The 15,280-nt window shown below is 38.5% G+C and overlaps 1 protein-coding gene across 2 annotated transcripts in view; it reads right to left on the bottom strand.

Moving 5' to 3' along the window:
* CALU (calumenin) overlaps window positions 1-15,280 on the bottom strand; it is a 37,868-nt gene that overhangs the window by 9,544 nt on the left and 13,044 nt on the right. Inside the window, exons 2-5 of one of the 2 annotated variants that reach the window (XM_005868918.2) lie at window positions 11,868-12,099; window positions 5,203-5,396; window positions 1,589-1,755; window positions 834-894 (exon numbers count right to left, since the gene is read on the bottom strand). In XM_005868918.2, coding sequence (XP_005868980.1) covers window positions 834-894; window positions 1,589-1,755; window positions 5,203-5,396; window positions 11,868-12,088 — 643 coding nt within the window. In that variant the 5' untranslated portion in view covers window positions 12,089-12,099. Of the gene's footprint in view, window positions 1-833; window positions 895-1,588; window positions 1,756-4,936; window positions 5,131-5,202; window positions 5,397-11,867; window positions 12,100-15,280 lie in introns of both variants that reach the window. The other variant, XM_005868919.2, reaches the window with a different exon arrangement.

The following is a 15,280-nucleotide window of genomic DNA, read 5'->3' as shown; positions in this document are numbered from 1 at the left end:
CAAGTTAGGCGGGGAACGTTGGAGTCTGCAGCAAGCAAGCCTCCCTGCTCGCTTCAGTGCCTGGCTGCCGGCCGCCATCTTGGCTGACAGTTAATTTGCATATACTCACTGATTAGCCAATGAAAAGGGTAGCGGTCGTACGCTAATTACCATGTTTCTCTTTTATTAGTGTAGATTGATTTCAGAGAGAAAGGGAGAGGGAGAGAGAAATAGAAACATCAATGATATGTGACAGAATCACTGATTGGCCGGCTGCCTCCTGCACATACCCCACTGGGGACCGAGGCTGCAACCCGGGCATATGCCCTTGACCAGAATTGAACCTGGGACTCTTTTAGTCCACAGGCCGATGCTCTATCCACTGAGCCAAACCAGCCATGGCTGTTTTTGTTGATGAGAGAGAGAGGAGAGAGAGAGAGAGAGAGAGAGGAAGAGAGAAGGGAAGAGAGAGGGGAAGGGAGAAGGAAAGAGAGACATTTATTGGCTGCCTCCTGCATGCCTGACTGGGGATTGAGTCCGCAACACGGGCATGTGCCCTGACTGGGAACTGAACAAGCAGCCTCTCAGTGCACGGGACAACGCTCAACCAACTGAGCTAAAGGGGCCAGGGCTCTTTTCATTTTCTTTTGATACGGCTATGAAAAAGTTAAAATTACATATGTGGCTCACATTTACATTTTGGTTGGACAGTGCTGTTACAAATACTTTACCACACCCACTATTCCTCACACTGGTCTGGCTTAATGTGCTAAAAGTTGACCAATGGGGTAAATTGTCTCTATGGGTGAACATATCTTCTTCCAAAGCTTCTCAGCCTCTTAAGAGAAACTTACCAATATACTCTTCTAGATCAATGAAACCATCAGCATTCTTATCTATATCCTCCATTGTTTCCTAGAGAGGAGAGATTAGGAAAAGACTATTAAAGTTAGTATAGGGGTGAATTCGTTTAGGCAGCTACTCATCATTCATAAACACACACATATACATGTATGTTTATGCTTATATGTATATGTGTGGATATGGTTAAACCACAGGAAATTGCTGTTCTTCTTGCAGGAAAATGATAAAATATTATCATTGTTTTATGTTTCAACCTAAAAGAACTATGAGTCTTCTTGAAGAAACACTGGCACTGCTCAATAATGAACTATCCACCAAGCCCACGATGATCTGTTGGTCCTAGTTATACAGAAGTCATACTAACAGTAGATATGATCACTGAGTATGTCTACAGCTACAGCCTATGTTTTACTGGTAACTGCCTTCAGTGAGAAATATTCAGTATCATTGTTATTACTCGGTACCTGATTACTAGTCATGGGATATTTTCTCTCGTGCTTACAATAGAAAACCAGCAATGAAATGGCAAAATACATTATTTGATGATAAATACTGTCATACTAAAGAGAAAGCCTACGGCACCTAAGATAAATGACTTGATCAGAGAAAAACAGTGACAGAGCCTGGACTCAAGCTGGCCAGCACTTGTACAGCAAGTCATTCTTCCAAACACAGGGGAAAGGGGAAGATGCGTAAGCAGCAAACAGAAACCACATTTCTGTTGAGAATCCTTGCTTTCACCCACCTGTACTACTATATCTTTCATGTAATCATACTCCTCAGGGTGCAGGAAAGCTGTGAATTCCTCCTTTGTGGCAATGAGGTCTCCATCTTTGTCTGCCATTTTAAATCTCCGTTCATCTCTAACCATCATCTGTTTATAGTTAAATCCATCATCAGGGTCTGGGTCATCTAGAAAACAAAAATTTAGGTTAAATCTTAAAAGACTTCCAGAAAACATGAAAATGTGTGGGCCGGGGAATCAACTTCCAAGAAAGACAGACCAAACAATGAAGAAATACCTCTTGATTACACAGGTACAATTGCAGCAGAGTAGACACTCATTCAGTTTTGGTAATCAAAGGCCTTAAAGTCAGGTCCAAATCAAATGTAAATATTTGCCCTTCAACATGGAGCCCTGGCTCCTGGGCTACGTAACCCATTACATAATTCTTCAGTTATTGGGGGTTGAGGCTGTTTGAGGGCTTGAGTTTTCTAGTTATATCTGAGGTGCAGTGATCATTCTAAAGTCACACAGTCTGGGTTTGAATCCAAACTTGAATCCACACTTCCTAGCTGTGTGACCTTGGGCAAGTAACCTAACTGTGCTTCAATCTACTCATCTGTAAAATGAAGATGATAATGGTTCCTGCCCCATGGGCCTGTTGAGGTTTAAATGAGCAAATAAATATAAGTGCCTGGCATATAGTTGGCTTCAATAAATGTTAGCTATTGCTATTTTTATTAAACAGTAGGCTCCCAGTAAGAAGCTAGATATCAAAGGTCTTCTTTCCCATTATAGGCCACTTGGATTCAAGCAATAGAACACCACCACTTTGAAAGTAAGACACCATATTAAAAGGTAAGGAATGATTATTCCTATAACATACTGACCAAATAAAAAAAGATATGGTACTAGTTTTATAAAAAGACACACGGGGCCCCTTCAACAATATCACGCTGCTGACTTTTAACACTAGTTTTATCTATCCAAATTTTAAGCACAGTTGTTTTTTTAAAAAAAGACTATTGCTTTGAGAGGTGAGCAGCTTGAAGCTTTATTATTTGTTGAATGTCAAAACTCAGTAAGACAGTTTATTGAATCTGAGGTTTTGGGGACCTTATATATGTATATTCAAAGCTATGAATAGGCTTAAAGAAAAATATTACTTTTTTCATATACTAAGTTAATTCTTCGAAACAAGTAATGTTTTAGTACCAACTACATAACATAAACAAGACAACAGAAGACAACTTATACATTAAGACTAGATTCTCAGCTAAGAGTCCTCTTCTCCTCCATAGGGTAAAACATGGTCACTGGAATCAAGAAGGCTGAAAACATGCATATACACAAGGATGAAAAAGACAAACTTTTTCTTTTCTGACATACTTTTTTTTTCAATGACTAAACTCATGTGCCTACCATCACACTCAGAGTGCTTTATCTGTCCTAAGCACCAGCCTGCACACAGCTTTGGGTAGGCTCTTGATCTAGTTTTGTTATAGGCATGGTGGATCTTTGTTTTTCATATTTTACTTGTGGCAGAGATAGTGTTACTGGTCTTTTGGTGGAAAGCAGATTCATTACGACCGATTTTAATGAAAAGCTAAGATGATTTGTACCTGAACTCTAAACTGAATCAAGAACACACTCACGAAAAACTCCTCAGCACTTCTGTAAGACAACTCATTATCCCCAGGGTACTGCCCACCCACTTGCCTCCCGGGAAAGATGCCTTATAAAGACATTGCTTCTCCAGCCAGTGCTTCAGCTTATGCAGCCTCAGTCAGTAGAAATACCCATTACATCAAATCATTTGCCCTGTGAGCTAACAGAGCTCTCAACAGATTTTTATGCACATAATCATACAAAGAGTTTAAGATTAATTCTGGGCAGCCAGTTGAGTGCCTAGGTCTGAGCTGAGATTTATTAACACACCATTCTGTTTAGATCACCAACAGTCTGCCCTGTGTTTTGTATTTATAATTAATTCCAAATAAATCAGGAGCATGTTGGGTGCCAGCCAGAGAGAAAGAAGCACGAATGCCTCTCCATCTGCCCTGACTTTTTAATACACGTGTTCTTAATTGGGTGAAATCTATGTTTGGTTCTTGGCTAAGTACCAAGCTTGGAAAGAGACTGCCACTTTAGTCTTAGGAATGAGAACAAGCCAACACAGAAATAAAAATCTCTTCACTAGAAATGCATGCAGGTCCTGTAATTAACATGGACAGCTGGCTATCTAGTGGGGGAAACAGACCATTATACACTCAATGTCAGAGGTGGAAAACACCTGCTTTAACACAGAAAGTTGCCTAGTTTCTGGGATAAAAATGCAAGAAGGAACATTTATACATTCTTGTTTCAACTGTAACCATGTACAATAGGGGAATCTCACTAACAGAAACACCCTAAATCATTAACTCAGTAAGATCGCCACCTAGCATTCAGTTGCAGGAAAGTGTATTAAGTAAAAGAAAATTACTAACAGGTGGCCAAGCACACAAGCTACCAAATCATCAGAAAGCAATCAAAATCACATTTATTTGCCTTGAAGCATTTGCAAAGCAGGATGATAAACTCATGTGCCAGAGAAAACAAATGGGAATTTTTTATTTCTAAACTTCAGTAAGCAGGCATACTGAAATAGTTAAATTTTATCAAGGAGAGCTGTAGTTGATCTTATTTTATTAAGGAAAGACTAATTTTCCTCCTATTTTCACCAGCTATAAAGAAATCTAATTTGGTTTGAGTTTCAGGTCCAACACCTTAATGTGACCATGTAATAAAGAGAAATATCAAAGCCTTTTCCTTTGTATTGTAGGAACAATACAGCCTTTTAGACAAGATCTGAAAAACGGTTCCTCTGAGGGATGACAGAAAGAAAACATGGTACATGTATATCTAAAATGCTAAAGATGTAGCCCTAGCCGGTTTGGCTCAGTGGATAGAGCGTCGGCCTGCAGACTCAAGGGTCCCAGGTTCGATTCCAGTCAAGGCATGTACCTTGGTTGCGGGCACATCCCCAGTAGGGAGTGTGCAGGAGGCAGCTGATCGATGTTTCTCTCTCATCGATGTTTCTAACTCTCTATCCCTCTCCCTTCCTCTCTGTAAAAAATCAATAAAATATATTAAAAAAATAAAATAAAATGCTAAAGATGTAGAAGATTCCAGACTGTCAAAAACCAAATTTAAATAAATTTTAAAAAATACACAGTATACAAATTTAAAATTAATAAAATAAAGGGCAATCAGCTCAGCACTGAGCTATTGAAGGTAAGCAGTTTCTTCCTTTCCTTCACTGCGTGACCCATTTGTTTCTTTGACTCAAGACCATGGTCTCTGCCAGGCTGACATCTTGCCCCTTACCCAGGTAAGTGCCATAAGTCACGTTCCTGTACTCATCCCAGGAGATTAAGCCGTCTTGATTCATATCAAACTCCTGCCATTGGTTTTCAACATTGTCATATATGTATTTCTTCTGGGCGTGCTTAATCCAGGATTTCAGCTCCCCCTCCGTCACAAACCCATCTTTATCCGCGTCTATTTTATCTACAATCATTCTACAAGACAAAACAGTTACGTTTCAAGGTGCCAGCTCCACAAGGCTTTTCCCCCAGGTGGTAGGGACCTACCTAAGACGTAGCCGTAGGTGGCATTTTTATATTCCTCCCAGGAAACGAGGCCGTCCTCATTGAGGTCATGCCCCTTCCACTGTCGCTCTACATCCTCGTAAATCCAGCGCTTTTGTGCAAATTTAATCCAGTCTTTGAGTTCATCCACAGTGACAAACCCGTCCTTGTCGCCATCTATTTTACTTACAATCTTTCTGTAGAAAATGCAGAGAAATCCAGCAAGAGGTTAAAAGGACACAAGGCTCTGGGTTTATTTAGCCAGGTGTGTGCTGTGACAACAGATGTTGTTGCCCAAGATTAAAGCACGGAAATAAAAATTATCCTCAAAACAAAACTGCCAAATAGGCAACTGAAAATTTTTCTCTTAAGTGACCTGTTACTGGTTTGTAATGAGTCATCTGGATAAAGCTAAGCACAGTCCATGGCTGGTTCACTTGGATCCAAAAGCAAACCCCGTCTCTCTCTCTCTCGATAGGCTTCAGACGATGGTCAGGATTCAGGAGTGAATATCCATTCCTATCTTTACTCTTTGTATCAAGCAACATGCAAATATTTTTTATTGCTTTTTGGAGAATCTCAATTTCTTGGTATATAATCACAACTACTGGCATGGTTTTCTAAAAATTCAAAACTTTAAACCAGGCTTTAAAACATTCAGCTCCTTAAAAAAAAAATAACACTTTTGTTAAAAATTAACAATATCAGCCCTAGCCGGTTTGGCTCAGTGGATAGAGTGTCAGCCTGCGGACTGAAAAGTCCCGTGTTCCATTCCGGTCAAGGGCATGTACCCTGGTTGCGGGCACATGCCCACTAGGAGGTGTGCAGGAGGCAGCTGATTGATGTTTCTAACTTTCTATCCCTCTCCCTTCCTCTCTGTAAAAAATCATTGAAATATATTTAAAAAAATTTAACAATATCAAAAATAGTTCTGAGATCACTTATACCTCAATCAAAATTATTTAAGCCCGGCTGGCATGGCTCAGTGGTTGAGTGTCAACCTATGAACCAGGAGGTCATGATTTGATTCCCGGTCACGGCACATGCCTGGGTTGTGTGCTCGATCCCCAATGTGGGGCATGCAGGAGGCAGCTGATCAATGATTCTCTGTCATCACTGATGTTTCTATCTCTCCCTCTTCTGTCTTCTCTGAAATCAATAAAAACATTTTTTAAAAAAATTATTAAAAAGAAAAACAAAACAAAACAGGTACACAAAGACAGAAGCAAGCTATTCTAAAAAATGGCCAGTAGCTTATTATATACTATGTCAAACTGGATTTCTACATATAACCACAAAAACAGAGAACACTGAGGAAATAATGTGGGAAGAACGCATATGACTATGAGAATGTTAATAAGCTGAGAGGGTTAGCATGCGCATGATAAAGCACAATTACAAAGCTCAAAAATCAACATACTTTGCCCTTCCTGAGCTTCTTTTCACTAGATCTGTTATCTTAATTTAAGGATTTCAAAACATGTGCATTTGAAAACTTCAGTTTAAAGATACAATCAACTATTCATAGAAGCTAAAATAACATGCAAAGTCACACAAGTAAGTGGCCCAGTTTGGAAAAGGAACTTTACACTTTTTGTTTTTAATCCTCACCTGAGGATATGTTCTTACTGATTTCAGAAAGAGAGGAAAAAAGAGGGAAAAAGTGAGAAACATCAACCAGTTGCCTTCCATACACACCCTGACTGGAGATTGAATCTGCAACCTGGACATATGCCCTGATCTGGAATTGAACCCATAACCTTTTTGTTGTACAGGTCGATGCTCCAACCAACTCAGCCACACTGGCCAGGGCTAGAATAGGAACTTTAAATCAAAACTCTTAACAGATTTGAAACCCTGGCATATTCTTATGCTCTATTAAATGCAGGATTGAAAAAGACTGTCACTTGGTATCAAATAATGTCTTTTCCCATTTCATGAATACATTGGAAAGTGATTAGAATCAGAGTATGAGGGTCACTATGAGAAGACTCATATTGATATGATATGGTGTTAGGCATAACTTACATCCTATAATTAACAAGCATTTTCCTTCAGAGAATGTGTAATCTTGTAGCTTTTGATTTTAAATGTTAAATCAGTAAAAGATAAAGCAGTAAGAAGTCATCTCTTAAATACCCTCCTTTATCTACATGGACATAGGACAAAAAATTATTTGCAACTTTAACCCTGTAGCAAAATAAGCTATACCAGTATTAAAATGTCTGAATTATCTATTGTGGGGTCCAGTTTGCATCCAAATGATATTGGCTACCAACAGTGCCACTATACCATTCAGATAAAAAGGGCAAGATATCATAGCCCCTTCCATTCCCAAGATAAATTTATTTTGTTTTGTTTTATTAATCCTCACCTCAGGATATTTTTCCATTGATTTTTTAAATGTATTTATTTATAAAAAATTTTCTAAATTGATTTCAGAGAGGAAGGGAGCAATAAAAACATCAATGATGAGAGAGAATCATTGATTGGCTGCTTCCTGCACACCCCACACTGGGGATTGAGCCTGCAATCCGAATGTGCCCTGATTGGGAATCGAACCATGACTTCCTGGTTCATAGTTCGAAGCCCAACCACTAAGCCATGCCAGCTGGGCTCCATTGATTTTTTTTAAAACATATTTTTATTTATTTCAGAGAGGAAGGGAGAGGGAGAGACAGATAGAAACATCAATGATGAAAGAGAATCACTGATCGGCTGTCTTCTGCACACCCCCTACTGGGGATCGAGCTCATAACCCGGGCATGTGCCCTTGACTTAAATCGAACCCGGGACCCCCTTCAGTCCACGGGCCGATGCTCTATCCACTGAGCCAACCCAGCTAGGGCCCATTGATTTTTAGAGGGGAGGTCGGGGGAGAGAGACATTGATTGGTTGCCTCCAGCACTTGCCCCAACTTGGGTCTGGGATTGAACCTGCAACCCAGATTCGTACACTTGACCAGGAATTGAACCTGAGACCCTTTAGTGCGTGGGCTGATACTCTAATCACTAAGAAACACTAGCCAGGGCTCCCAAAAGAAAATTTTAAGCTATTATAAGTTATAATAAGTAGCCTAAAAAGAAGGATCACTCAGATTAAAAAAAAAAGACATGACTATTCAAGATGGGCTTTTCTCATTGATGTTGGCTGAATGTCATTCTATTTATTTCAACAGAACTACCCCAATGTTTAATACAGTGGTAGGCAACCTTTTTCTAAAAAGAGACAAAGAGGGTATAGGAGGGTAGATGATGATGGAATAAATAAATAAAAATATAAGTCAGGCTCCCCAGCCTCCATTCTCTACCCATTTGGGAAAGTTAATTTTATTGGCCTCAGTCTACTTTTCCATGGAAGTATAAACAATAGCTGGGCCATGGTGGCTCAGTGGTTCATATTGACCTATGAACCAGGAGGTCACAGTTCAATTCTCAGACAGGGCACATGCTCGGGTTATAGGCTCAATCCTCAGTGTGCGGTGTGCAGGAGGCAGCCAATCAATGATTCTCTTTCATCATTGATGTTTCTATCTCTCTCTCCCTCTCCCCCTTCCTCTCTGAAATCAATAAAAATATATTAAAAAATAAAATAAAAATCTCAAAAGTAAAATAAAGTGTTTTAAAAAACCCCCACAAAAAAACAAATAAATCCTCACCTTAAGGACCCATAAATGAATTTAGACTTCTTGAGGTGGAGGAGTGAGGTTGAGAATATAACACATAGAGAAAAAGTGTTCTATTTGTCAGCATTCTTAATAAAAAAAGGAATTTAAAATTTTGTTTTAAAGTTCTTTAGTAGCTATCACTATAAAGATTTAAAAATAGTAGTGAAGGCCTGGCCAGTTTTTCTTAGTGGTTAGAGCGTCAGCCCTCAAACTGAAGGAAGGGTTGTGGGTTTGATCCTTGGTGTGCAGGAGGCAGCCAATTGATGTGCCTCTCTCACATCGATGTTTTTCTCTTTCTTTCCCCCTCCCTCCTAACTCCCTTCTACTCTCTGAAAAAAAAAAAACAACAACCAAAAAAACTTGGACACAGACAGTAGGGGGGTGAGGTATGTGCTGGGGGGTGGGAGCGGCCAGAGAGAGGTCAATGGGGGAAATAGGAAACATATGTAATAATTTAAACAATAAAGAATTTTTAAATTAAAAAAAAAGAAAAAAACCCTAAATTTTACCAAAAAAAATTAATGGAAAAAAAAAAGATCCTCGGGTGAGGATTAACTACAAATAGTATTTGTGACTTTTGCCCTGGCCAGGTGGCTCAGTTGGTTAGAGCATTGTCCCTAAAACTAAAAGGTTGGGGTTCAATTCACAATCAGGGCACATACCTAGGTTGTGGATATGATCCCCCATTGGGGTATGTATAGGAGACAACCTATTGATGTTTCTCTTAAAAAAAAAGATCCTCGGGTGAGGATTAACTACAAATAGTATTTGTGACTTTTGCCCTGGCCAGGTGGCTCAGTTGGTTAGAGCATTGTCCCTAAAACTAAAAGGTTGGGGTTCAATTCACAATCAGGGCACATACCTAGGTTGTGGATATGATCCCCCATTGGGGTATGTATAGGAGACAACCTATTGATGTTTCTCTTAAAAAAAAAAAAAAAAAGATTAAAAAAAAAAAAAAAAAAAAAAAAAAAAAAAAAAAATTTAAAAAAAAAAAAAAAAGATTTAAAAAAAAAAAGAAAAACAATAAAAAGATAAAAACAATTTTAAAAAATCAATAAAACCATATCCTCGGGTGAGGATTAAAAAAAAAGTGAATTTTTACAACTACAGGTATGAACAATAATCTTGTCTCCTAATAATTACTTGCCTTCTAGAATAGATGGAAGAGGGGAATCTGTTGTTTCCAACGTCTGGTGTATAGTCACCTACCAAAACAATGTTTAGAAATGCCACAGTGAATAAGTTAAAAAAAAAAAATTCACCAGGAATTATTGCTTCTAACAGTATGTTACCTTATGAACTGGGGATATTTTTCATTATTTCCAAAATTAGGGAGAAGCAAACAGTACCTGACTCATTCATACATTCCATAAAAAGTATGATCTTATTCAAACAAAAAATGGAGTCTGCTCATGTGTTGCACTTTTGATATTCACTGATGACAAAAAAAGAATCATTCTCTCTACTAAAAACTGTTACTAGAGCTATTCCACTACCTGCACAGAGCCTGACTGACACTAAGCCAAAGGGCCTTTCATTATTTAAGAGTAATTCTGCAGAGAAACATGTGCAGACAAAATGTGCGTTGGACATGCACATTAATAGGCAAGACATGAAGAATGAGAACTCCCTCATGCAGCTCTATTTTCAGCCGGGAATGTTAGCACATTTATAAGATTAAAATGAAAAGTGATCACGGTCTCTCAAAGTTAGAAAAGCAACCTAATAGAAAACTGACTCTTTAATAGTATTTGTTTTCTTTATCTACTTTCAAGTGTTTTAGGACAGTTTCTCATTCTACCTAGAAAAATCTTCTGATTTCTTAGTGTTTAAGAATAAAATATTGTAGAAAAAGAGAGAGAAAGAGAGAGAGAGAAAAAGAGTAAAATATTGTAGGCCAGCCAGTGTGGCTCAACAGTTGAGCATCGACTCAGGAGCCAAGAAGTCACGGTTCCCAGTTAGGGCACATGCCTGGGGTTGCAGGCTCCATCCCCAAGGGGGTGTTCAGGAGGCAGCCAATCGATGATGCTTCTCTTTCAATGATGCTTCTCTCTCTCTCTCTCTCTCTCTCAAAATCAATAATAAAAAGAATAAAATATTGTAGAAATAAAATAAGTTTATCCTGAAATACCACTCAAAACAAACCCTATAATGTCTCCTAATCATGGCACTAGCCATGATGACAAACTATTTTTGGAAGTTTCTATGTGGTACAACTTTCCAACAAATCTCTTGAATATAATTCAGAAAGTAACACCACCATGATCATTGAAGAGAAAATGCTCATTAAATTAACCTGCATTTCCTTAAAAAGTAAGGCTTTGGAAGAGCCAAAAGACATTCTCAGATCTTCAGTTAGAAATAATCCACTGGGACTCTACCAAAATCAAGGGTTTAGGTAAAAAGACACTGGCTGAGAGAGCCATGGAATCTAACTATGGCCTGCTGTTACTGAAACAGCAACTCATACTCTGACATTAAGACCATTACCATTACAATCTTCTAAAAAGTTTTGTTTTTAATTAAGCTAATATCTGAGATTGAAAACAAAGAGGGTGAGGGACACTCTAGGAAATAATAAACTTTAGAGAAATTAGTCCAGAGGTTTAATTTGCATTTTATTAGCCACTCAAACACTTGGCTTGGGCAATAGGTCAGGAAAGGTTTTAAAAATTAAAAGGGGCAAGAATGAGAAACTACACCCTTCTCCCCCTACCAGGTAATGTTCCTTTGGGATCAAGCTGGGCCCTTTAATATTTGGTACTTTTATGCAAAAATGACTTTGCTTTATAGACTGAGGTAAAAAGCTATTCAATGGAGAAATGTGTAAGAGCAAGTGTTAATTACATTTTAGTAGTAGCAACTCTGTGATTAGCTTTCATAAGATGTAGTTCAACAAAACTTTACTGGGTGACTGAGTCAGAGAGAAAAAAAAGAATGAATTGAGTTATAAAGAAATGTCAGTATCCGAACCAGCCCCTGAGGGCTGGCACCTTACCCAAGTCTTTCCTTGCTCTCTTCTGGTGTCAGCTGATCAAAGGTCTTTGCTTCTTCAGCACCCAAGAAGGCATCATGGTCATAATCAAAACTCTGAGCATCATTGTGAACCTTGTCGCTGAGCTGAGGCTCATGATGGACACGGTCCTTCTTTTCTGTGGGCTTGCTCAAGGCAAAGACTGTGCACAGGAACAGGCACATAAGAAACTGTCGCAGGTCCATGGTAACCAGATCTTAAAGAGAAGAAAGGTGGTTAATTCAAGAGGCAGTATGCTTAATAATTAAAAAGCTCACAGCTAGTTATTATTGATTCGCTATAACCCCAAATATTATCATTTATCCATAAAATAAGTACAGTAGAATATCAGACTCTACAGTTTTAGGATGAGAAATTTTCACCAATTTCCTTCATCTAATTGTAGGCTTACAAGGAATTATACCTTGTAAGTAGTCTCCCTTTAAAAAACACCAAAGTGCCCTGGTCAGTGTGGCTCAGTTGGTTGGAGCGTTGTCCTGTCCACCAAGAGGTAGTGAGTTCGATTTCCAGTCAGGGCACATGCCCAGGTTGAGGGCTCAATCCCCAGTGGGAGGCATGCAGGAGGCAGCTGATCAATAATTCTCTCTCATCACTGATGTTTCTGTCTCTCTCTCTCCCTTCCTCTCTAAAATCAATAAAACACATTAAAAAATAAAATTTTTAATCAATTAAAAATAATAAACCAAGTAAAAAAAACCCCCCAAACAACAACAATCAAAGAATATTAATCATTTTGCCCAAGTTCATAAGATTTAAAAGTGAAAAAACCAAGATTTAAATATAGACATATGACTCAATACTTTACTTTTTGTATTATATTAATGGTCTGGTCTTCAAACCAGGCTGGTTATTAGAATCACCTAGAAAACTTTGAAAAAGTTTTCCCTTTGAATTAGAATCTCTGAAATTGAATCTAGGCACTTGTAGTTTTAAATGCTTCTCAGATGATTCTGATGATCATCAGATAAGGAGCCAATGAAATATTTGCAGTGTCCTTGGCCTATAGCACCAAGCCATCTCCCATATCCAGACTCAATCTCAAATCTCCTTCAAAAATCAAACTATTCAGATGGTACAGTGATGAATAACAACTGCTTTATCACCCCATATATTGTGTTTCCCAAAGGTTCCCAGGCATAAGGACCACCTGAAGTACTGTTCAAAGTACCAATTCCAAGGCCCTACTCCATACCTTCAAAATCTCTTGAGTCACAGGTGTGATTCTAAAAGCACAAGGCTGGAACGAACATCTTATTGAAAAATGTGACCAAATAATTGCAGAGAAAATAATTTGCAGAGAAACTTCAGGAAACCTGTTTGGCACTCTACAGATACCCCACACTACTGTCCAGAGATGTTAAACTGTAAAATTAAAAATCAAGGGGGAAGATTTTCCCTGGCTTTCATATTTTAACTAAATCTTCATCAGAACACAAATTCTGAATGCTTTTCTCCTGCAATGAGAATAAGTTTTTGCAATTTCACATTATCTCTTACTCATTTCCCTTTATGACCAATGGCTCCCTTCCTAGATGGATAGGTGGTTATTAGGCATGAGGCCTATTGTGGGTGAATTGCATTTCCCAAAAATATGCTGAAGTCCTAATCCCTGGTAATACAAATGTGACCTTATTTGGAAATAGGATCTTTGCAGATGTAATCAAGTTAAAATGAGGTCATATTGGATTAGGGTGGGCTTTAATCCAATGACTGATCTGGACAAAGATATAGAGAAGAGAATACCATATTATGAAAAGAGACACAGATTGGAGTGATGCATCTACAAGTCAAGAAACCAGAAGCTAGGAAGAGGAAAGGAAGGATCCTCCCCTAGAGGCAACACCTTAGTTCCTCATATCTAGCCTCTAGAACTATGAGAGAATGAATTTCTGTCCTTTTAAGCCACCCAGTTTGTGGTAATTTGTTACAGCACCCTAGGAAAGGAATAAAAGTTACAGTACAGAGGAACGCTGCATTACATGTATGTTAAATGCATTACCTTGTCCTAAAATCTGTAGATTAAACCAGCCATAGACTTCACCTTCCCTAGGATGTGATTAGTGGAATAATCTAGTCTAAGGGCTCACATCTTATATGTAAATATTTTTTTAAATATGAAAATTCTTTCAGCATAGTTTCTATCACAGTGGTTTTCAATCCAGATTGCACCCTAGAATCATCTGGAGTTTTTAGAAAAATACAACCACTATGAGGTTGTATTTATACAACCTCTGGCTATTAATATTAAAGACAGTCACAAAGAAAAAAAAAAAAAGAAAGAAAAAAAAGTCAGATTAAGAACCACTATTCTAACCAAACTCTCAAACAGCCATAGTAATATGTTAAGAAATTTAACCTGAAAGTATACTTAATATGAAGAAACCGCATATGTCTGATCCTATCTCAAAGTTTGGGAACTAGAGTGAAGAATGAATTATGCCAGGGGATAAGGAAACTAAATATGCCAAGAGGTTAAACTAGCTATTTTCAACCATATGCCATGGCATACTGGTGTACCCCCTAAATTTTAGAACATGCAATGCCTGACTATTTAGTCAGAAGCACTGACCTCTTTTCCCTTAGACTGTCAAATTAAAAAATGAAAACAGGAAACTTGTGTGAATATATGCATAAACCATGGACAATGACAACAGGATGGTGAAGGCCTGGGAAGGGGGGCAGGGGCGGGCTACAAGAAGTCAATGGGAGAAAAAAGGGGAAATGTGTAATACTTCCAACAATAAAAATTAAAACAAACAAACAAATGACAACAGGCTTGACTGGTGTGGCTCAGTGGTTGACAGTTGACCTATGAACCAGGAGGTCATATAGTTCGATTCCCTGTCAGGGCATATGCCCGGGTTGTAGACTTGATCTCTAGTACGGGGCACGCAGGAGGCAGCCAACTGATTGATGATATTCTTTCCTCATTGATGTTTCTATTTCTCTCTCCCTCTCCCTTCCTCTCTGAAATCAGTAAAAAAATATATATTTAAAAAATAAAAATATGAGGGCGCTAGAAGGAACAGGGGTGAGGCTTTCCTGCCACCCTGGAGTGGGAAGCCCTGGGCACGTCCAGGCCTCGTGAAAGGAAGAGATTAGTGAGTCCTCTCAGTCCGCAGGCCGACGCTCTATCCACTGAGCCAAACCGGTTAGGGCTATTTTTAAAAAATGACAACAGCCAAAGCAACAATAGCCTCCGCTGTGAATGAATAAAAAGTATAGCTATTTTCTGTTAGATCAGCAAAAAATGCATTTTTTGGTGTGCCACAGAATTTTAGTAAGAGTTTATATGTGCCATGATATGAAAAAGGTTGAAAATAGCTGGGTTAAACATATTTTAATGTATGAATTTTTATTTTTTTATTTTCATTTTC

This window comes from Myotis brandtii, unplaced genomic scaffold (assembly GCF_000412655.1).
Source record: "Myotis brandtii unplaced genomic scaffold, ASM41265v1 scaffold280, whole genome shotgun sequence".
Classification (NCBI taxonomy): Eukaryota; Metazoa; Chordata; class Mammalia; order Chiroptera; family Vespertilionidae; genus Myotis; species Myotis brandtii.
The sequence above is the reverse complement of the archived record's forward strand: the minus strand, read 5'-3'. Positions and strand labels throughout refer to the sequence as shown.